General features: G+C 32.3%; 1 protein-coding gene across 2 annotated transcripts; it reads right to left on the bottom strand.

The window, feature by feature from the left end:
• Positions 1–3,545: 3,545 nt before the first annotated feature.
• Positions 3,546–15,171, bottom strand: LOC114192199. 2 transcript variants are annotated; one of them, XM_028081838.1, is made up of 8 exons: positions 14,032–15,148; positions 13,237–13,613; positions 11,398–12,492; positions 11,132–11,287; positions 10,669–11,020; positions 7,475–7,548; positions 7,238–7,360; positions 3,546–4,376 (listed from the first exon to the last, which is right to left on the bottom strand). In XM_028081838.1, exons 1-8 carry the CDS (start codon positions 14,942–14,944, stop codon positions 4,035–4,037), a joined length of 3,432 nt encoding a protein of 1,143 aa, XP_027937639.1. In that variant the 5' UTR covers positions 14,945–15,148; the 3' UTR covers positions 3,546–4,034. The 2 variants fall into 2 exon arrangements, with proteins under 2 accessions (XP_027937639.1, XP_027937640.1); XM_028081839.1 differs by lacking the exons at positions 3,546–4,376; positions 7,238–7,360 and adding an exon at positions 10,352–10,421 and having other exon boundaries at positions 14,032–15,171.
• Between the last annotated feature and the right edge of the window lie 9,964 nt (positions 15,172–25,135).

The following is a 25,135-nucleotide window of genomic DNA, read 5'->3' as shown; positions in this document are numbered from 1 at the left end:
CGTATCTTGTTAATTCAAAGCATTTAGGGTCCAAAATATGCTATTAAATACACACTAAGTGTAATTTTTCAAATAATATATATATATATATATATATATATATATATATATATATATATATATATATATATATGACTTTGTCATTTGTACTCATACTTTGTGTAACATCCCGTTTTAATAGTTTTTATGCTATCAAACAAAACATTATATTATGATAATTCAAAGACAGATGATAGTAATAGGTCGGTATACAGTCATCCTTAAAATAACTATACATGTACTGCCTATACATACAGTCTACACTAAGAAAGGGTTACAAAACACTCAACCATCTAAGCAAAACAAAGAGTGAAGGCTACAGCTGGAAACGCTCAGTCACTACTCACTCCTATCCAAGAGGGGTGTATTCTCACTTGCATTTTTAGCTGCTCACGCCAATCGTTAATGGCGATCATTGCAAAAGAGAAAGACACACAGAACAAACATATGCAAGAAGGGGTAAGCTAACTTAAATAAAGAGAAATCATGCAATTTAATAATTAAGCATAAATCAAGGTTTATCACATTTATCAGAATTGTTCAAATTGCCACAATCATAACACGCAATCACGATTCTAGACTCGATATCCAGATTATGTAAGTGACATTGGAGCTCTTAGTAGCTTCCATCTGTGACGGTTCCCAAACTCTGCAGAGTTTTGGGCACAAGGGGTATTCACCCAACCACTCCCAGGGTAAGTCCCCTTCACATCTATGACGGATCGGGTCCATAGACTAGGACCTCCTGTTACTCCTCCCGACATAATCCATTATACTCTATATGAGTCTTAATGGTTATAGGAGTGTCAGGATACCACCAATATGAGTCCTCATGTCCTTACATTCACTAAAACCATCATCCTTAGAATTTCCCTTGAAATCTAACTCCATCACATTCTCAAATAAACCAAATTCACACAATTCCATCAAATAGACTATTAATCATAAAACTCACATACATAACAGGCAATCATCACATCAGTCCACTTAGCATAGCTTCATTTAATCTAAAACAGAGAAGACAATCCAATTCTGCAGTGAATCTCGCTCAAGCTAGAGGATCTCGCCTGAGCTAGAGGGTTGTCTCGCTTAGGCGAGTCACTCTCGCTTGGGCGAGACTCCAACAACCCCAAAATCTGAGCGAATTCTCGCTCAGGCTAAACTGTTTCGCCTATACGAGGTTGACTCTCGCTCAAGCGAAACCAACTCGCCTAGGCGAGACCTCGCGTAGCATCAGGGGTGAATTTCTGGTATTTTTGCTCAGGCGAGAGCTGCTCGCCTGGGCGAAACCATCAGAATTCCAATTTGTTTTCACATGCAAACCACACAGTTCATGCCAAAATTGAAATTCACCACACACAGTTGTTCACACTCATCAATCAACACCCAATTCATGCAATTCTAACCCTAATCAACAATTTCTCTGTGAAATTAGAGTGAAAGGTTAGTTTCCCTTACCTTTTTTTGATTTTTGGACTTGGCAAGATACTACCTCAATAGGGATAGCACAGAACCTCAATCCAACCTAAGAAAATGCAACACAGTGTTGTAAGAGAAGGGTTAGACCTAATTAACCCAGAAACTGAAGATGAATTCTGTGGGGAAAATCAGAAAGAACTGTAGTTGGTTTAACTCACTCTGAAGAGGGAAACGAAGGTTGCAAATTCACAGAGGGTCCAACGGGGGCTTCACTTCCAGGACCTGAATGCAAGAGTAAGAAATTGTGACTGATGGAAGAGAGAATTATGGAGGAGGAGTAGCTGATGAAGTATTCAGTGTATAAAGAGAGTGTAGAGAAGAAGAGTTGGTGTTCTATGTTTGGTAAGAAGCATGAGTTACGCACTTTGATGATAAAATATTTTATTTAGTAATGATATCATTCATTAAATATAAATTTAAAATCTAAATATAGAATGCCCTTATTCAAATAATTTATTTTATAGAGTTAGTGTAAAATCAGATGTGTCTCAAGGATTTAGAAAACTTAAAGCAAAATAAAGAATGAGGTTTTTTTATCAAAAATGTATTTTTTTTTGAATTTTTAATGTAAAATTATTTATTAAAAAAAATATAACTCATTAAATATCAGTTTTAATATCAATAAAAATTAGCACACATTAATAATAATTGAATTGAATCTTATTTTATTTTTCAAACATAAATTTAAAATTAATTCAACAGAGGTATAACTGGTCAATTTTTTTTATTTTAAACATAATTTTATAATTAATTTATTAGAATTATATTAATACTAAAAAAAATTAAAATCTTTTTCTTAAATATAATTTATAATTAATTTAATAAAATAATATTAATACTAAAAAAATTTGAAATTTTTTTTATAGGTCTAAAACAAATGTTTTAGCTGCTGCTTTATCCTGGAGGTATAAAACATTAAGAGGGTTTATTTTTTGCTTTAATATAATTGTGGATAATTTAGAATAAGTGATAATTTAATTTAAATTTAATTAAATTTCAGGTTCTTATAAATTTAATGTTTTTAATTGAATTTTTATTAAACTTTTTTATTAAATATTTAAATTTTCATATTATTTAGTATCTGTCTTTTAATATTTTTTTGCTATAAGTATAATATATTGGCATTTAGTCAATATATTATATTTTATAAAATAAATATAATATGTTTATTAAATGTTAATCAATCAAGATTAAATCATTTAAAAAAATTTATTTACATTTAATAAGTTAAAGGATATATACTTGTTTCAATACAATAACAATTATTATATTTTGTTTAGTGTAATAAAAAAATCCTAATATAAATGTTTTAATTCTATTAGTTTGAATTTTGGTATAATTAAAATAATTAAGTATTTAATAATTATAATGTGTATTTATTAAAATAAAAATTAACGTTAAGATGTAATTAACTTTTTACAACTATTGTTTTCAAATTTTGTATTAACAAAAGGCATGCAACTATCTCATATTTTCACAAGTTTCAGCCAGGATACAAGGGAGTAAGTAGACTTAATTACATATCAACATTAATTTTTACTTTAATAAGTATATGTTACAATTATTAAATAGTAAATACGTATTCAATTATCTTAATCTTAAATTAAAAGAAAAACAAACAAAATTAAAAAAATAATTACCAGAAATTCTTTTTTATTTATTTTAAAAATGAAACATGTCAATATTTTCTATTGAACAGACTATTTACACAATTAAAATAATTACACAATTAAAAAAAACATTAAATATAATTTCACATCATAAAGAGAAAGAATGGAGCTGCATTTACTTTCAACCATCCTTGAATCTCTGATAAAAGAATATTAACTTTTCCTCGGATGGTCTGCATAATGGACTTTTGCTTCCGTTCCAGCCCTTCCCTCGTGACAGAATGGTAATTATCAATAAAGTGTAATTATAACATCATTTCATATAAACATCTTCCAAAGTTCAAGCTCATTATTTTCGTTGAGTCGCTTTGGGATCACTGCTTTCATGCAAGAGAATAATAAGAAACACAACAAAGAGAAATGCAAAGCCTAAAAATGTTATACAATAAGAACTTTACAACAATAAATCAATAACCGTATATCAGTAACTATTCTATACATATACATTGTCCCTTGCAAAGCTACCACATCTACTCTCTTCCTTCTATACCCTTCCACCCATCACTCGAGACCACCGAGAGTATTAAATTAGATTATCATATATCAGGCTCCCAGCATCCAAGGGTGGTTTCCAAATTAGTATTTCCTAATCAAATTGTACATTCTTGCTTCCTATTCAACCCAATCTAAAATACTAGTCACTTACAAAATTCTACACTACACCACCTTCTGCCTCAAGCATGAAGAAAGATACAACTACTGCTACGAGTATTTACACAACTGAAGCGGCGTGACATCGCATCAAGCAATAGCAATCCACCCTCTGACTAAACAAGCTCTCAAAGACTGCATGCCAACAATTCTTATTCTTGCAACAACAAATCTGAGATATTAAGGCACTACATATTAGGCACTACCTGCCTCATCTGATGTACTTCCTGTTGGGCATATTCTGCCAACCTGAATTTCATCTTCACTGAACATGCTCTCTTCACTAGAATTGGAGAATGGACCAACATCCTCATCCGTTAGTGAGTCAGTTTTTTGTCTCCTCCTCACATCCTTCACTGCTCTTCCCTGAAGAGCAAGGCGTCTGCGTTTTCGAGCCTTACGCTTGCCTTTGGGGAACTCTTCCTTTTGCAACTCAAAGTTCTTCCCTTCAGACTCTTTCGCAGTTCTTCCCTTGCCATATCCATTATCATCAGATTCTTCAGCCTCCAGCTTACGCCTTTTTCTATTAGAATTTGTCTGAAACGTTGATTCATGTTTAGATTGAAAGTTTTCTAGACAGTACATATAGCAGCAATGTCATAGAAAGTAAACTAATAAAAAAAAAAAAGTCACTGCAAGGAAAGACTAGATGAACTAGATGAATAATATTTGGTTTAAATGTGTTAGCCCTGCAAATGTAGCAAATTTTTAGGGGTCATTTAGGGTCGGTTCATCTGGTCAAAAACTCCTTTGGACAAGGTAGTACCATCAACCTACCACAAAAGCACAATGACGTGCAGGATCTAGATAATCCTCAGCCACAACAATGTGCAGTATTTCCGCTTGCAATATTGTCATGTGATCTTCTTAGTATAACTCAAAGGCTCCAAAACACTGTTTCATGACAAAAAGTAGTGCAGCAAAAATATAGTACCAGAGAAGAATGGGTGGATTCACATGTTTCTGTTTGTTCCATGAGGAACGGAAACTATTCTTGGACTGCAGGGAGGAATTGGCTTGGCCATCATGCTTAAAAAAGTGAAAAGCTTGTAACTTCTGAAATGAAGCTAGTTCAATCATCTAATCCATCTCAGCCTTTAGCACCCGCTAAGTTTGCTATGCTACTAATGGTGTAAAAGAGGATCTTTGTGAATTGAGCATTATATCACTATGTTTCAAGCAATGGGACCCGAGTTTGGCTAAAGAGAAAGGAGGAAAAATAGAAATAATATACTGTAATGAAATAAGAGGTAAAATAAAATACCGAAACAATTTAGAATACACAGTCAACAAATAATAAATCACTTTCCCTCCCATCCAAATTCCCTCCATTAATGAATGGGAGAAAAAAATAAGACAGCAGGGAATATGTATCCTTCAACTCCCCTCCCTTTCCCTCCAAATTTCTAAACCAAAAAAGGTAAAATAAAATAATTCCTCCTCTTCCCTCCCTTAAAATATATACTGCAAAATTGCTCTTAATAAATCCTCTTCAGTTTGGTCAGGCATTGCTGATTGGTATGATTATTTTTGGGAAACACTCACTGTACCATTAGTAATGGGAAAAGGGTCAATTTCTGAAATGAGAGATGGTGCTTGAATTCTGCTATTTCTGATTATGCAGGTGTTCCTAGTTCTGAGAAGAAAAGCTCAAATCTGCTGTTGCTCATGGTTGGGATGGCAATTATTGGATGCTGCCTTTTTCTTTACAGCAGATCCCAGGTCTTGAGAATCTACACTATATCTCTATTTCTGACTTGCAGGATGTTCCCAATTGGGTTCTTGAGGAATCAAGGGACCTTACCCAAAAGGCTGCACGGGACTTGTCACTCTTTGATAAGCTCATTTGCTTGGCGTTCCCTTATTCGGAAGATTTTTATTCCTCCAGCTAAATGTCTGGTTTTGTGGAATCTCTTACATAATAAATTAACCACTGATAATGAATTTCAATATAGATCTATTAAGCTTTGTTCTCTCTGTAGTGTTTGTACTTTGCAGCTGAAAGCCCTCAACATATCTTTAATGACTGTCACGGGGTGTCAAGTTTTGGGTTGCAGAAAATTTTTCCAGGTTCGTTCTTTCTTAATATCTTATAGATATTCTAAATTTCTTAATGATGGAGTTTGCTGGTTAAAGACATTCATACTGCTGCTGTAACATAATCATTTGAATGCTTTGAAGAATGGGGAATCAAGCTAGGTTTCAACATAAATTGGAATTAAAATATACTTTAAGCACTGCTTCAAAGAACTAGATGAGTAATGATATTACTGACTCTGCTATTTTGAAGTTTTTTATGTCAGGCTAGACCTAGGAAAGCTTCAAAAATTGAACAGGTTAATTGGTGCATGCCGTGTGTTGGGTGGGTAAAAGTGAACATGGATGGTGAAGCCAAAGGTTGTCCTGATCATGTTAGTAGTGGTGGCATTTTTAGAGGGAGTGTTGGGGAATACATTGGTGGTTTTCTACTTATGTTGGCATCAGAAACTCTATAAGTGTGCAGATTATGGCTGCTATTTTTGCTATTGAGCTTGCTAAAAAACTCATGGTTTTAGGAGCGTGTGGTTTGAGTGTGATTCCATCTTTTTCTGTCAAGCTTTTAATAATCGTCAGATGGTTCCTCAAATACTTCGTGGGTGTTGGTTTAAGTGTTTTTAGTTATGTTGGTTGAAGTGCTTTTAGTTATGTACGGAGATGGACTTTAAAGTTTCTCACATCTATCATAAAGGCAATTGTTGTGATGATAGTCTGAGTAACATAAGGATTGATAATAAACAAGATTTTGTTTTGTTTGCTGTTTTGCCTCATGTGCTTAGTATAAAATTCTTTTGCAACAGACACAATCTCCCAGACTTTAGGTTTGGGTAATCCTGTTCTCTATGGAGATTTTTGTTTTTGCATGGGTTTGGTAAGGTCCCCTATGCTCTTTTTTATGGTATTCCATGTGATGGTATATGATTGTTGAGTCTTCGGGTGTTATCCTCATTGGGATGTCAAAGTCTCATATCTTCAAATTGGTTGATACAGAACCACAGAGCAGGTTACACATGCCAGACATTTATAGGACTTAACATATATCACAACCTAACTAAAGTCCATGGAACAAACAGAAAGGAAATGGAGGACAAATTGCCACGATATGATCAAATAGAACTATCATATCATATATTGCCCAAAGTCAAATCTTTATGCAGAAGTAACAGAATCAAGTGCAACCAAGATTCCAATTATTCACAAATTGACTTAAGAGAATTTTTTATAAAACATCATAGGATAATTTGTTAAGTCACAAAATTAATTAAATCCCTGTTGACAGTTTTTGGAAATTAAATCTTCATAATTATTCAATGAGCAATGTAGACAGTTGAAGAATGGTTACGACAATTACATCCGTATACCTTTGGACCACGATCAACCAACCTTGCCCACTCTTGCCGGTTCCTCAAACAATCAAGAACAGCCTGGGAGTGACTTGAGTATGCGTAACGCTCTCCATTGTGTTTCCTCAAGTTATGCCAGTGCTGTGATAAAGCACAAGAAAAACAAACATGTTGACGTACAACCCCATTTTCACCACATGACAATAAAGAAAATTAGGTACCACAAAAGCAATACTAATAAAGAAAGAACCTTACCGGTAGCACAGCACTACAGAGTTCCTCATATGTCATGCGCCTGCCTTTGCTCATAATAATTTCATTGATTAAACCTGAATTTGGAGCATTTAAGTAAGAAACTATCAACAGATTGCCCAATAGACCATATTAAATTCAGAATATTCAGTGTTTCCATGCCTACAAATTACAAGCTATGAAGCATCCCTTCACCGTTTGAAATGTGCTGAAGTAAGTGATGGGTGTTTGAAACTTCTCATTAGGTGTTTGATTTTAAAAAAAAAAAAATATTTTGTTAGCTTGGACACTAAAACTGACACATGCATAATTTAGAGATTTGGGTAGACACTTCCATATGGACATACAAATTAATATTAAAACTAATAATTTTTTATTAGTAGAAAAGTCAGTTTAAAATATTAGAATAATGTCTCTCAAATCTTTTGAGGCTCATAATCATAGAAAAAAACTTAAAAGTTGGTCTAAGCAACTGAATATACCTTTTGAGGCAAATTTTTATAAGAAAAGGTAATATATACATATAAATATATATATATATATATATATATATATATATATATATATGTATGTGTGTGTGTGTGTGGTTTCTTGGTTTCCTACGTTTTATACACTAGTTGTGTCAAATTGGCTGCATAAAACTGCATATTTCGTAGATTACAAGGCTGACCATGCCTAGACCTACATGCACATATAGTTTATGACTGACTATGCAAGAGTAATTTTTGCCAATAAAACCCAGGTATTTGTTGGGGAAACCCCGCCTGCATACACAACAAGAAAAAGGGGATATAGAACACACACTAAGACACCACAAATCGAAATAGCGGGAGAACGCAAATTATAACAATTTGACACCTCTTACAAATGCCCACAAACAATCCTCAGTGTTTCATTATTTCCAAGATTATAAATTCCTAAAAAAGTTGAAAACTCTCCCTATATAACATATTTTGCCTAAAATCTCAATCTTCCTCTCAAAAGTTACAACGAATGATAAATACTCTGGCAACTCTAGGACTTACAAAACTTCTACTTGGATATGTGACCAGCCCCCTTTTCAATATGGGGTGGCTCTTCTCATCCTAAGAACCTCAATTTATAGTGGTGACGATGACTTCTAAAGACAGTTTGAATAAGCATTAATTAATTGTTTCTAAACATTCCAAGAGCTGTGCCCCTAAAAATCACACCACACAAACTAAGAGCTACAACCTTTCACTTATCAATTATTAAATCTAAAAATTGCTTGAATTAATCATCATTATGTTGAATTGATATTCCTAACAATTCCTCTCTTAATTAAAATTTTCAAAATCATATCGTTAGCCTTTCCCACTCCCATTGTCATGGGGGAAGTTTGCCATACCCTATCCGTGTTTTTGTTTTCAAATAAAGTTTCTGTTGCATAAGATTTTATTTTCCACCCATCATACCTCTAATCTCAATATTCCTCTACAAGAATCAGTTGGTGGCACTTGTAATTGCACCGCAGTTGGCTACCACCAATAGGAAATGCCACTAGGCTTTCAAACTACAAAGACGACTTTTGACACAAGGACTCTCACATGGATCCAGCACCAACATCATTTTAATACTCATCTAATTGGTCACATGGTCACGCCATCATCTAAGATACCATTGTTGGGAGAAACCAGAATCAAAGGATAGAACACGCACAAACACACCACAAATACAAAATAGCAGAAAACACAAATTAACATGGATAGACACCTCTTATCTTCGTCAACAAAACTGTCTGAAAAGTGTTTCACTATCTCATCACATAAGATTACAAATTTTTTAACAATCTTGAAAAACCTTCCCCTTTTATCACCCTACAAATTTGAGTCTCATTCAAAAGTTATAAGAACAATTCTCTAACTCATAGGAGACTTTCTCACATCCCTTCTAAACAGCCCCCTTTTCAACATGGGATGGTTTTTCTCATTTCAAGAATCTCTGTTTATAGTGGTGATGACTTTTGATACCATAGTTGGGGGAAAACACACCGCACACACCAAAAAGATCAAAGGATAAAACGCAAACAAAGGCACACTGCAAAGTAAAATTGCAAAATAACACCCTATTGTGGTTCAACATGTTTTGCACACGTCCATGGAACCATCTCAAAAGTAAGATTACAAGTTTTTTGTACAAAACTTGAAAAACCCATCCCAAGTACTGTATCGTATCACCCAACAAATCCAAATCTCACTCAAAAATTACAAGGAATAATGAACATTATCTCACTCACGAGAGACTCTCTCACATCTTTTTGGATTACTTGGAGATATGACCCACCTTCAACTAGGGACAATTCTTCATATTCAATTTATAGTGATGGTAATGATTGTTGATACCATACCACCGATGGAAAAAAAACCCTCAGTTTTTGTAAACAAGGATCAGAAGACATAAAACACAAAAGCATACCACAAAGAGAAATAGCTGAAGAACACAAATTAATGTGGTTTAATACTTCTCGCCTACAGCCACGAAATTGTCTCAAAAACATTTTACTATATCAAACATTGGTACATGTTTTCAAATTTGAAATTCCCTCTCCAAAGCATCTATCACCCTACAAATCTGAATTTTACACTAAAAAGTTTCTAGAAATGATAAACATTCTCTCACTCACATGAGACCTCTCACATTTCTCCTACTTGATAAATGACCCACTCTTCAATTTAGGGTGATTCTTTTCATCCCAAGAGATTCTATTGATAGTGGTGGTGATTACTTCTAAAGACTGTTTGAATAAGCACTAATAAATTCATTCTTACAATTCTGAGAGTCACCTCCCCTAGAAATAAATATCACGCACATAGCTAGTCATTTATTTCCCTTATGAAATTTTTATATCTCAAAACTCACATGAATTAGTGGTTGAAAATCTGGAATTGACACTGGTAATAATCTTTGTCAACGTACTTGAAAACTGAAACTGAAGTTTAGATAATTTGATGAGTTTTTAAAGCAAGCAATCAAAATTTGTAAAACCACCATTTTATGAACCATAAATGTTTCATCTTATATATATATATATATATATATATATATATATATATATATATATATATATATATATATATATATATATAGCCAGATATTAAAGAACATAGAAACAAGACATGATTTAAAAAGCAAAACAAACACGGAGTAGCATTCATAATTCCCTGACAGGAAGCTACCAGGTAAGGTGTGATGAGCTGGCCTTCCCGCAGTCACTGTATCATCATCAGAGATATTCCTAGGTGAGTTACGCATGGATGATAGATTCTGATCCTCTGGAGGGGAAGATGGATCACTGTTTGCAATTGCAGAAGTGGAAGAAACAATGTTGTTTGCAATGGAGTTTGCTGCTGTCATAGAAGCAGGGCCTTCTTCCCTTGCAGGAGCATCCTCCATATATGACATATCTTGCTTCCTCTGTTCAGAAGAGGTTGGACCCTTCTCCTTCTCTATCTTTTTAGCTTCATCTTCCAGTTCACGAGAACTGCCAGACCCATCTCGAGATGCATCCTTGTGTTTTCGTCTAGATACCTGTGAAATTATAATTATAATGGAATCATCTTTATGGAAAAACATGTGAATTCTAGAAATAAAATTCATACATGAAAACATATTTATCAATTTAGTTATTTCAAATTATACCAAATAATGATCCTTTCCTCCACCTGATGTTCGCTTCATTAGCATGCTTGTAGCACTAGCAGAACTAAGCTGGGGCAAGCTACCCGCATGGCGTGCTCGTGGTACTCGAGGTACACGGGGTGAACTATTCAGTTCTTGGTGCAGTAGCAGAGCGAGCTGCCAACAAAAAAACAAGACAAATTAATAGAGAAAATGAAACAAAAAAGGATATTTTATAGAGAAACTTATTTGTATATTGATTAAAAAAGTAGAAGCCCAGCTCCAACCTCTTCATCACTCAACATTGAAGAATTTGATATTGGAGAAGGATTCACTGATGGCACATGACCTTGGTTCAACTTAGAGGAGGTGGCAATGTTTGTTTGGTTAACTTTTTCAACTTTCTGTGGTGCTGAAGATAAAATCTTATTCTGCACTTGTAGAACCTTCTGATTGTGCAATGATGCATTGGACTCACTCGAGCCTGATATACTTGCAGTCTGATGTATCAAAGACTTAGAAGATACTGGAACAGAATCTCTCGCATCTGAATTTGCTTGCTTGGACACAGAATTATGCACACTCCTGCTTGAATGCAATCCCTTTGAATTGGAATTCAAGGAGGATTTTGGTCGCTCTCTTACAGACTTCTTTGGATTTTCATCCCTGGCAACATTATTTGTACAGTTTTCATTCTTTATCTGAACACTAGAATCAGTCATGGCTCCATGCTTCGTAAAAGGATTAGCTGTTTCAGTATCTTCAGATTTGATATCATGACCCAATGATTTGGAATTTATGGTTGACGAAGTTGGAGACGACTTTCCAACACATGCTAGCACTTTAGCTGGACATCCAAGTGCTTCAGATTTTGAAGGATCTTTAGCAGAATCTGAACCATCTTTGGTTTCAGAAAATACCTTTTGTGTTTCCAAGGAACCTTCATAACCCTCCAGTTCTTGCTTTCTAGGACAAAAGTCACCAGATAATTCATTGGGCTTATTGATATAATCAGCAGGAATTACTTCTGATGAAATGTCCACACTGCCGACCTTATTTTCACATGATAGTAAACTAGGAACTGGTGCATCATTCACTTCAACATCAGATTTGTGATCAGATAGTTTTTCATTGTTTTTAAGATCACTGATGGGTGAAGGATGAAAAATTGAGGGCTTCTTAAAATTATCAATGTCGTCTTCCCTCTTCATCTTAACTTTGCATTTTGTAGAGCTTGTACGCTTATTGCGGTCAAGATCTTGAGAAAATTGGTTATCCGCAAGTTCTGGTGCAGAACCGCAATAACCTTCAGTTTGAGGACTTGCAGCACTTCTTACTACTAAACTATCATCTGCATTATCAGCTACTGAGCAATCCCCATCCTTGTTTATAAAAGCAAGAAATTGTCATCCAAATGCAATGTGATTTCAAGTCTAAAGGCATATAGGACACGACAAAACATCCATAAAACTATGCATGTACCCAGTAAAAATATTTTGAAGGGTGACAAAAGCAAATAACCAAATGGATCCCAAGCTGAAGTTTTAAGTATCCCATTTTCTGGTAAGATTACAAGATCTGAGTTTTAAAAAAGCAAATGTGTCCAAGGAAAATCATATTCTTCGGGTAGAGAGAATAAAGGCCTACACTTTCAGCCAGTACTGAAGTCAAGAGATATAAGTTTTCTCAGGTTTTATTTTCTTAAACCAAGAAACAAGTATTCCCTAAATTCCTTTATAATAGCCGTTTAATGTTTTCTCACTCAAGCATTTAATTTTTCTATTTTTAATAGAATTTTTAAGTGAGTTACTTATTGTACCCCTTTCAGTTTTCTTACTTCAATGTCTATATGTTATTGTATTGTCTCTCTTTGTTATCTATGATATCTTGAAATTGAAAAAATGATAGATAAAAAGGAACAATTTTTTGTATAAAAATCTGACAATTATAAAGGAATGGAGGGAATAGTATGCAGTAATACACCTAGCAGAGCATTAACAATATTGATGCAACCATATTAAACATGGTATGGGCAAAAACAGAGCATCACTAATTAACACATGATAATCACAAAACCTAAACTTTATTTGCCAGTCCTTGATTACGGCAGTGTAAGTAATGCATACCTTTTCTTTAGTTGAAGCATTTCCAACATTATTCTGCTTTAAAACCGATGTAACAGCATCATCTGTCTTAGAAGACATCTCCACCACAGTAGGAGGTTTATGATTAGGCTTCTCTTCTGCTGGAACATCTACAACAGAAACACCATGTCTAGTCGTGTCAGGATATAATGGTTCCGAAGAGTCCTCCGTAGTTGTTAAGTTATTATTTGGCTCCTCCATGATGGTATCAGCAGCCAAATAATCATCAGAAACACATTCTTGAACAACTGACTCTTTTAAATTTTTATTCTTTATGCTCCTAGTGTCAGCCTTTAAAATCTTTGGTCCTCTGTCCTCATAAAAGTCCACTTGTTTTGCATCACCAGTGGTTGTAAATACTAGTAACCAAAATCAAGAAGATAAAGATGGAGTCAACAAGCGCAGATGAAGGATGGGAAGATGCAAAAATACAACCATACTTGTCATGGTAACATAATGAAACAAGTATAGAGATAACTTTGTCCCTAGTAACAAGTAATTCAACAGTGGTAATAATAGGAATCATGAGCACAAGATCCCGATGAAGATATAGATATCGAAGAGAGTAAAAATCAATACAAAATGTTTTGAAAATTCAGTCCACCACAACAATTGCAACCAGCTTTTAGGGACTTTGTTACCACAATCGCAGTAGCATCAATCCACAACATAAAGAATAGCATCAAAACCGCAACGAGCGCAGTTTAAAACCTTCAATTCCCCAAAATGACATACCAAATAGAAGAACAGTTTTAAAAGAGGGGAAAACGAAATAACCTGATTTAGAAGAATGCAGAGTTCTCCTCCTGGGATCCACCTCTCTGTCAGAAGTAGTCCTAACTCGCTTCTTCCCGCTCCGGTCTTTTGAATTTGATGACCCAAAATCCCCTTTGCTGCGCTTACTGTTATGAACAACGGGAGGTCTCAGCAGAGTCCTCTCCTTCTTCACCTCACTGTGGACACGTGGCAGCACATGCTCGCTCCCAAACTTGCCCATTTCGGTTTCCTTGGCGTGACCAGATCTCGCGTCAACAGAGGAAGGGTCCAATACAAGAGCAGCACCACTATTATCACCGTTTTTAGACAAATAAACAAGAGCCCCGGCCCCATTCTTGTTATTATCTTGCGCCTGTGGTTGAGCTTCTGTTTGTGCTTGTAAACTCTCGTTAGCGTTATCCTTATCCTCGTCGTTATCGCTCCAGAACGGAAACTCCTTGTACTGAAAATTAAACTTCTTGGGAACGTACCCGCAGGCCTTCCAGAGGTGAGGGGAGAAAATCGAGGACACGGAGGTGGCGGAAAAGATGGAAGGGTCCCCTTCGGCCGGGCCCTGGACGTGGACCCGCTCCTGGATGGGCTTATCGGTCCAGAGCCTGGGCCGAGAGGGTAGGGCCTTTTTGTTGTCCATGGAGATGGTTTTGGTGGGGAGTTCCACGAGGAACTGCGCCACCTCGGTCTCCTCCGGGTTGTTGTTGTGCCTGGCCTTGCACTTGTCGCAGGCGAAGGTGTCGTCGCCCTTCACGTACCTCGAGCAGCGCGTGTGGACCCACACGCCGCACTCGTCGCACTTCACCATCTCCTCGCCGTCATCGAAGGTCACGCCGCAGATGCAATCCACCGTCCACGACCCGTCCACCCACTCATCCGGTGGGTCAGAGCTCTGAGGGCGATGCGATCGCCCCCCTTTCATTCTGCCCGCGCTGATTGAGGGCACAGAAATGGGGAGCGAGTTCAGCCGGCGAGGTTATCGCAATTGATTCGGCGTGCGGAAGATGAAAGGAGAAAGGAAGAATCTACGCTCTCACTGGAACTGGTAGCAGGGGACACACATGGAGATGGCGAAGGTGAAGAAAAAGAATGAAAGGGATTTTCGGGGCTGGGTATTCTGGTATGTGATATTTGTATTTGGATCGGATTCAATTTAGCCCGACCCGTGTTTATCATCCATGCACCATCCCATTCCATGCTGTTCTCCGTTATGAAAAACAACATTCCCCAGGGTTGAAAAAATACTCTTAAAGAATTAGTAATTATTATTTGAAATTGAATAAAAAACCATGCTTAGATATCATGTATAAAGGAAATCCCATTGAATTCAAAAGTAATTAATTATCATGTTTAAAACACTTATGATACACAAAATATGAAATCATGACAACAAAACTTTATTGATTTAAAAGAAAAGAATCTCTCTTTAAATATTTGCTTCCTATTAATACGAGTATAAACATACGTGTTTATCAAACCAAAAATATGTGGAATATCATTGATTGTTAAGTTTTGGTATTAAAAACAGAGATGCTATTACACCTCTTTTTTTTCAAATATACATGTCATTATTAAAATTCATAATTAAAAAACTGTATTTCAATTTGTCTTCTGTGTGTATTTGATGTTTGAGATATTAAAAAATAGATTAAATAAATTATTAGAGGAAAATTAGGAGCAGTGAAGAGTCATTTTGAAAAGAAAAAGTTGTGAATGTTAGAGGAGAAAATCTCAACATATGGTATTATACATAACAAATTATACCAAGCCTGGTAAAAGAAATTTAATTAATCAATCCATTGTAATTACAAAGCTTGTCCATATTTATGTATTTAATAACAAATAAATTAAATTTATTTATAACCAATTTTCTCGTAGAATCTTAGATTTATGTGAATTTGATTGGATAATTTTGACATGGCTTCGTCAATGATATCTATGCTTCTTACTACCACCATTTTCGATTCTGCTTCTTACTACTACCATCTTCGATAAAAGGATATATGAGATAAAGTACTTATTATTGAAAGCATGATCAACATCGAAGAAAATATAAAAAAAAAAATCATATTATAAGGAATCATAACTCAAAATTTGTTTATAGTCTAAAATAAATAAGTTGTACAAATTTGGAAGATTTTCATTGGTCATATATTAAAAAAAAATCTTTAATTTTAAGTAATTGTTTCTAGTTGTTTATTATTTAAGTTCAAGGAGAAGTGAATGTCATATATGTTTATCTTTATAGATTTGAAGATATTTGCATGTGCGTAAAAAACGGAAAAAAGTGAGTTTAGGTCACAAGAGAAATTGGGAAGAAGACAAATGAACATGTACAAAATTATTATCCTACGTCATTTCTAACCGTATTGCATGCAGTGTAGGGTGAGTTGTGTACATTGGTGAAGAAGTTAGTGTACGTTGTTTCAAATAATGGGAGATCGATTATAGAAAGAGGATAATAGATTCTCCTATGTCTATTTGTGGTGATAATCACTTTTGTTGGTTATAAAATGTGGGAAAATTGATTCTATTGGGTATACGGGTTTGTGACAATGATTGTGGGATTATGGTGGTGATTTTCTTCTTATTGGAGGAAAATAAGTTTATCTGAGTTGCCTCTTATACACTTAAGATACAACGGTGTAGTGGGCTTTTATAATAATAATAATAATAATATCAATTATTATTATTATTATTATTATTATTATTATTATTATTATTATTATTATTGTTTTTGTTATTGAAATAAGTAAAAAATGTTAATACGAGTTTGAAGTTCTATATAGGGTGATTGTTTGAGTTTGAAATCCCACTCAGAGTGATTGTTAATACTCAATATGAAGTCTCGTATCGAATAAAAGGGATTAAGATAATTAATATATAAGTAACAAGTAGAGCGACACATCAAATTATTTTAAAAGAAGGTGGTTAGTATTCAATATAAATTTGAAGTCGCGTATGGAGTGAAAGTAATTAATATAACTAATACATGAAAAAAAAACTCATAAAAAATAATGAGAAAAATGATTAATATGAATATCATTGAACTGTTATTATATTAATAGAGTTGTTGTGGTTATTATTATGATTATTATAGTTGTTTTTTTATATTATTATTATAGCTATTGTCATTATATTATTATTATTATTATTTTAACAATAATTTTTTATGTTATATTATTATTATTATAGTCTTAAGTGTTATTATATTATTATATTATTATTTATTTTTTTTATAATATTTTTTATTTATTATTATTATAATAAATTTTATTTTTGTGTTATTATTATTATTATCATTAATAATATCAACATGACTATTATTAATATTATCATTATTATTATTATTATTTTAACTATTATATATTAATGTTATTATTTGTATTCTAGTTACCGATTAGCATTATAATTAACATTAATCATTTTTATTATTAATATTAGTTGTAGTATTAGTATTATTATTGTTTTTGGTGTGGATAGTATATAAGTAAAATGAGTTTGAAGTGTCATTGGTGATTGTTAAGATGTGTTTGAAGTTTTACATCAACCCACAAGTAATTAAGATAATTAGTATATATAAAATGACTCATCAGATATTATGGGGAAGAGGCTAGAGCAAAAATCGATAATTGGGTCAGTTATGGGTTAGGGACAAAAATTAGTGTTAAGCCAAGATTATGAGTTAGATTGGAACTCGATAGGAAAAAAGACTATTATTATTAGTATCGTTGTTGTTTTTATTATTTTTATTTTTATTGTTATGTTTTTATTATTATTATTATTATAATAGTTGTTATATTATTATTATTATTATTATTATTATTATTGTCATGAATTTTACTACTACTACTACTATTATTATTATTATTATTATTATTATTATTATTATTATTATTCACAATTTATACCAATGTCCTTTTATTTATAATCACCTATAATTTATTTCAACTTATTTTGATCTAATTCCATTTTATTTAAATTAATTATCTACTTTTTTTTATTTAAGATAATAACTCACGTTTCATTTTAACATAAATTATATTATTTATATTTTATTTTAAATCACTTTTAGGGGGTAAAATAATTATCTTCCACTTTTACTAAACAATCCCATGTTTACATATTTTTCCTCTCAAATTCATCTTAAAATATAAACACAACATAAAGGATTAGGCTGAAAGTAAATAATTCAAGTGAAAACAATGTGATGCAAAACACATTAAAAGACCAAGACATGAAAAAATCGGAGAACAGTTTAAAGACGACTGAGAACATCTCAGACAACAAAACACAAACAACACACATAATATGAATTCCACTAATTAACTAATTCAAGATCAATAAAAAAATGAAGTGTTTGGGTCAAAATAATCTTAGTAGTAATGAAGGTTTGTTATACCCATACCCATTTAAAATGTTATAATTAATTAGGTTAACATTTGAGAGGTTTAATAACTCTTTATTATAGCATTAAACACATTTTGGCATACATACTTAAACATTAAATAACCTTTTTATAGATATTTCCCCATTCACAAACTTTTTGTGGATATTCCCTCCCGTTCACCAGGTAAATACATCCTAGAATAAATACAATTGATAAGTAGAATACCAATGGATAGAAAAACTATCTTAGTATCATGTAGATAAAAGAACCCTCTTCGTTCATGTTAGAACAATGCTTGTTAAACTAAAAGGAGAAACAATACTAAAAAAGGAAGTGTCATTTTAAAAATTTATAACTTTCATTATCAATCCTCCAAGTATGTTGAGATTCACAATATTCCAAACCTACTTTACACGAAGACCCAACAAATTTTGAAGTATCCGGATTAATGGTTCATTAAATAGAAAAATCATATTTATACTTGTCATATACAAATATTTTGCCAAATACTACTCGTAAAAATAAAACATTTTTCATACTTTTTGTTTTTCTAATATCCATACACCATTACTTCAGGTTTACCGTCTTAAGGGATTAAATAATAACGTTTTCCATTAATAAATTCTCCAACTAAAATTTTACAACAATGCAAATAATTTATATAAATGAATAATATTTGAACAAAAGTTTGGATTACTATATATATGAGATGCTGAACCAACAAAAGCCACACTCTTTCCATTTTCTAATTCATGACAGAAAAAACATTACATTTTCAATGTTATAAACAATCGAGAAAATTCATTTTGAAATATAAGCAAAAGTTAACAAATTTTTACTCTACGTAGTTATACCCCGCATATAATATTGTTATGATTTTGTTTCACATATAAAAAAGAAGTTGAAAGATATTTTATGAGACGTTGGAAGTCTCACATTAATTAGAGATAAAGTCATTTCATAGTATATAAGTGGGTGCAAATCTCACCTTACAAGTCGATTATGTGGGGTTGAGTTAGGCTTAAAGTCCACTTACTAACATGATATCAAATTTAAGATTGAGTCGCCTTTCACATTTTCTCCTCTTTTGTTGATACTATGTTATCCTTTAGTTCTCCCACAAATCATGTGCACCCTAACCCATGTTTTGATCATCTCACAAACCTCGCACATCCCTGTTTCTTCACCTTGACACCCTTCCATGTCCACCATTTAATGATCCCTCATGTTAGTATGTAGAAGCCATGAGTAAAGGAAGCATGCATACAAAAACGCACAAGAAGTGTTTGGTTAATAACTCAAAGAGAGCTTGCTTACTGATTTATTAGAACCTTCTGTTCAATAAATATAGAGTACAATATTCTATCATATAAAGAAAAAAATAAAATCTAATAAAACAAAATATTTGATAACAATTAAGAGAATCAAATATATTATATTTCTATCAATGTAAATAAAAGTAGAAGATATATCGTATCTTTATCAGCCCTCTCAAGGTGGACATTAAGATTGTAAAGTTCCAACTTGGAAGTAGTAACCCGGAAAGCAAAAGGATGCAATGACTTAGTAAATATATCAACAAGTTGACTTGTAGAAGGAACATGGAGAAGGTGGATAAGGCCATCAACAAACTTTTGTCGAATAATGTGACAATAGGCAATGTAAAGAGTGGGAACATAAAAATGCAAATCCTGAAGAAGGTATTGAATCCATTGTAGTTCACATGTCAAGGATGCCAAAGTGTGATACTCAACCTCAAAAGAAGACCGTGAAATAGTGATTTGTTTCTTAGGCTTCCAAGCAACCAAAGAGGTGCCTAAGAAAACACAATATCCAAAAACAGAGTGTCAGTAGTGGCACATGTTGCCCAATTAGAATAAGAAAATGCTTGAATTTTAAGAGAGGTGTTGGATTTATACAAAAGACAATATATGTTTTAAGTATGGAATGATCCGTAAAGTTTGCTGCATATGTGATTCACGTGGTGAAGAAACAAATTGACTGAGTTGTTGGAGAACAAAACTAATATCAAGCCTGATGTTAGTCAAGTAAAGTAATCATCTAATAAGACGTCGAAAGGAAGAATGATTTGGTATACAAGCTCCCTCGTTGGCATAAAGTTTGATAGAAGGATCATATGACGTTATTGCAGGTTTACATCCAAGCATCCATGCCTCTGAAATAAGGTCCAAACAATATTTTCTTTGATTCAAAACTAATCCATCAAGAGAACAACAAACTTTAAGGCCCATAAAATATTTAATAGGGCTAATATCTTTAATATGAGATCTATAATGAAGATGAGCTTTTATAACATTAATTTCAACGATGTTATTACCAATGAGAACCACATCATCAACATAAACTAATAAAACAGTAATAATAAAGGCAAATTTCTTCACGAAGAGAAAGTGGTCAACAGAGCTTTGTATGTAACCAAGAAGAAGTGGCTCTGAAGTTAATTTTTGATTTGAATTACGACTGGCTTGTTTTAAACCATATAGAGATTTCTTAAGCTTACAAACAAGATTTGGTTGGGGAAGAGAAAGTTGGAGGCTTCATATAGATCTCTTCATGTAAGTCTCCATGGAGGTAAGCATTGTCAACATCCCACTGATGAATAAACCAATCATTAGCAGTGACCAAGGCTAAAAGGATGCAAACAGTAGTAAGTTTGACAACAATATAGAAAGCGTTGAAATAATCAAGAGCCTCAGTTTTAGTAAAACCCTTAACCACCAATCGTGCTTTAAATCTATTAACTATGCATATTTTTGAGTTTGTAAACCAGTGGCAACCAATTGTCTTGATTCTAAAAGGAGGAGGAACTAAAGTCCAAGTCTGGTTTTTGTCAAGATCATGTAACTTAGCATCCATAGTCTTTCTAGCAGTCATATTGAGCAACTTCTTTAAAGGCGAAAGATTTAGCTTTGACATAAATATTACGACAAAAAACATTATGGTCAGAAGAACAATTATCACAAGAAACAAATGAATGCATTGGATAAGGTGTGAAAAAAGTAGAGCATGAAGTGGAAGAAGCATGACCACAATAATAATGATCTAAGTATCGAAGTCTGTTTTTCACTTTATGACAAGTTCTAATATCAGGATCAGTAACTTCAACATTATTAAAAACAAGACTAGTAGCATGGTCCATAGTAAGGTAGTGGCATGTGAAACATTTGAAGTATCACAATAATGAGAATTATCAATTGAAGCAATAAAGTTATCAGATGTCAAAGAGAATGAGTAAGGAAAAATATTTTCATGAAATATCACATTCCTCGTCACAAAAATAAATTGGAGTGAAGATCATACAAAACATATCCCTTTGTTCTAAATTTATAACAAAGGAAAACACATTTTAAACTTTGAGAATCCAATTTAGTTATCCTGCTACTGTAATCGAGACCATACTATAACAGAGGAAAAAATATAACAAAGGAAAAAAAAAATTGTATCCATTAATGAAAGAGACTGAAATCGGGCCCCAAACATCAACATGGATAAATTCAAAAAATTGAAGAGATTTACTAGTGCTAGAAGAATATTTCAAATGTTTTTGTTTGGCAAAAACACAAATATCACGTGAAATAATAAAAGGAGAAAAAAATATCAAAATGATCAGAAGCAAGAAATAGTAAAATCTTATAAGTGGATGACCAAGTTTCATATGCCACAAGTTACAAGGACTACCATTATTAATAAGAGCAAAACATGGAAAGGAAATATTTGAGTCAGATGTACTCAAGTTACGTTTGTATTAAGAATTATCTAAGAGATAAAATAGGCTTTGATGTTTCTTAGCTCTGCTCCAATCGTTTGAAAGGTATCAGTCTGTTCAATAAGATAAGTATTTTGAGAGAAAACCATAAAACAATTAACAGAATTAAGCAACTAGGAATAAAAATGAGTTGAACAGAAAATTCAGGAACAAAAAGAGTGTTATGAATGGTAAGATTGCACAAGACAATGGTACCCGAGAATTTAGCAATAAGAGGATTTTGGTTGGGTAATTGTATATAAATAAAAGAAATAGGTTTGAGATTTTGAAATAAAGATTTAAAATGACAAATATGGTCAATAGCATTACTATCTAAAATCCAAGAAGAAAAGGAAAAAACAAAACCTGTGGGTTTGGTAGTACAATGATGAACAACAATTGTGGGAGAAGAATAATTTTGAGACTGTTGGATCAAGGTGAGAAGAACTTCATACTGCTCTCTAGAGAAACTAAGTAACCAATTGAGCTTAAGCTTTGTCATCCTTCCTGACAAGAAGATCGACAGTATAGGAGACAATATCAACCATATTAGCACGAGCAAAGGGCTTGGACGAAGGAGGATGGACTTTAGTGTGCATGTTAAAGCTTATAGTAGTGAGATTTTTTGGACATTTTGTTCCACCTGCTATCGGGTCATTAACAGACCACCAATTTCTAGTTCCACGCACGAGATGTATATATCTCGGCGTGAGGGATGTGTTGGAAGTCCTACATCAACTAAAGATAAGGCTAATTTTATAATATATAAGTGTGGTGCAAACCTCATCTTACAAGCCGGTTTTATGAAATTGAGTTAGGTTTAAAATTCACTTACTAACATAAGAGAAGGAAAGAAAGAAAGAAAAAAACAGCAACTGAGATATAAAAATGGAGAAGAATTGTTTGATGAATTTTGGGAAAAACAAAAGAGAAACATAAATTCATGAAAAACTAAAGAAGAAAACAGAATAAGACAAATGAAGAAAAAAAAATAATAACAAAGGTTACAATTTGGAAAAATGAGAGAAAAAAAATGAAGTGATTCTCATGATTAGCCAATGGAAATATATTATTTATTGTTATTTTCTGTTTATTAATAAAGACATGAACCTAATTTAAAAACAAGCAACAAGGCTGAATACACATGATCTAAAGAAAAGATTAATGAGTTGAAGTTCAAGTGTCTTTAGGGGCTTAAGCTCACTTTCATCATTTTAAATGTAATTATTTTGTCTGTTTTTGTATCTTTAAGATGTCTACCACACTTTCAGTATTTCATAAACTATAGATAATCTGGTAATGAAAAGTTTATAGTGGAAAATAAGTGCCAATAAAAATTTATGTGGAACTTTGACAATTTTGCATAAATTTACTAATAAAAATTATGTATCTATGTTACAATTATCATCATTATAAAATATGGTGTCCATCATTATTAAATATAGTTTCAATATCTTTTCCAAAATTAAATACAATGAGAGTTTCTCCTTATCTGCCAAAAGAAATGTTATTTCTTATTTGACATATTTTGTTTCCGTTATTTTCCTTCTAAGTTTACGTGTTTAGTCCCCCTACCTCTTTTAAACCTTTTGTACTCTTTAATCTTATGGTATTGTGTGGTATGATTTTCCAATTGACATTAAGTAATTACGTGATTACGTGATGATATAACAGTGTTAAAATTTCATCGTTCAAGATAAAATAATAAAAAACTTTTTTTATATTTAAATATTTGAAAATTTAAATATATATGCATAAAAATAATATGACTTTTTTTTTATAGAAAATAATATATTTTATTATATTAAATAAATTACAATATTTCAATATATGAAACACTAGGAAGAACATAGGCTCGTGTGCTCACATTTTTACATGTAAGCAAATTAGAAAAATAAGATATAAATAGTTTTTAATAATAAATTGAGGTGTTATGCCATTATTTTTTGAATAAGAAGTTATGCAATTGATTAAAAGATTTTATGATTATGTATTTTTTTAATGATGAGATTGTTTTAATTTAATAAATGACAAAACTGTTTGATTAAAATGTCTAAAATATATTATTTTTTACACAATGACAGTGATATAAATATGGAAAATTATCTTTTGACAAACTTTGTTTTTTTTTTTTATAAATTTGACAAAGTTTATATAAATAGAATTAATTAAATATATTAATTTGTTATTTTTTAACCAAAATGAAGTAATAAAATAGTATTTTTTTTACCTAAAAGGTAATTTGTCAATTTTTTTTTGTCAAACTATATTTTTCTATTAATATATATTTTTTATTTAATTATTCCGATGTTATTGTTTATTATTCAATTGGTATCTTCTATGTATGCAATATATTTATGGTCCTATACATATCCAAAAACAAAAAAAAAACATTTAAATTATAAAAACAAATACACCGAATAGATTTATTGTTCAAGATATCATTATGTAATAAATAAATTTTTTAATTATAAAATATTAAACATTACATCAGATGAAAAATATTTAGGCAAGAGATATAAATATATCACACTTTTTTTTTCTTGTAAAATTCTTTCTTATTTATCATATTCATCATTTTTCTACGGTAATGTAATGGGGCTTCTACCCGTGTTATAAGATACACCTAACCTGAAGTATATTTTCTGGTTGTAATGGTTTGGTATATTTTATCCCCAAAAGTTACCATATTTTTCTCTTATTTCTTTTTTTTTCTCATTTTTTCACCCCCAAAGAAGATAAAAGTTTACATTTCTTTTATAATTATATTTAATTAATATCACCAATTAAAGATTCATGATTCTATGCTTGTTAATTCAATGTTATTTATTTCAGGTTAATAATGTAAAATAAAAACATGGAACATTATATCGAGAATTAATTAACTTAATTGAACTGTGAGATACCGTCACAGAAAAAAAAACATTATTTATTTACCTAAAAGCAAATCCACAAAT

This window comes from Vigna unguiculata, chromosome 7 (assembly GCF_004118075.2).
Source record: "Vigna unguiculata cultivar IT97K-499-35 chromosome 7, ASM411807v1, whole genome shotgun sequence".
In the NCBI taxonomy this organism is placed as follows: domain Eukaryota; kingdom Viridiplantae; phylum Streptophyta; class Magnoliopsida; order Fabales; family Fabaceae; genus Vigna; species Vigna unguiculata.
The sequence above is the reverse complement of the archived record's forward strand: the minus strand, read 5'-3'. Positions and strand labels throughout refer to the sequence as shown.

Bases quoted from the DNA above. Each gene is read 5' to 3' on its own strand.
- LOC114192199 (XM_028081838.1), bottom strand. From the start codon at position 14,944: ATGAAAGGGGGGCGATCGCATCGCCCTCAGAGCTCTGACCCACCGGAT. The intron at 11,288-11,397 runs GTTGGAGCTGGG...TTTTGTTGGCAG, and splicing joins CAATGTTGAGTGATGAAGAG to CTCGCTCTGCTACTGCACCA. The intron at 11,021-11,131 runs GTATAATTTGAA...ATAATTTCACAG, and splicing joins GAGGAAAGGATCATTATTTG to GTATCTAGACGAAAACACAA.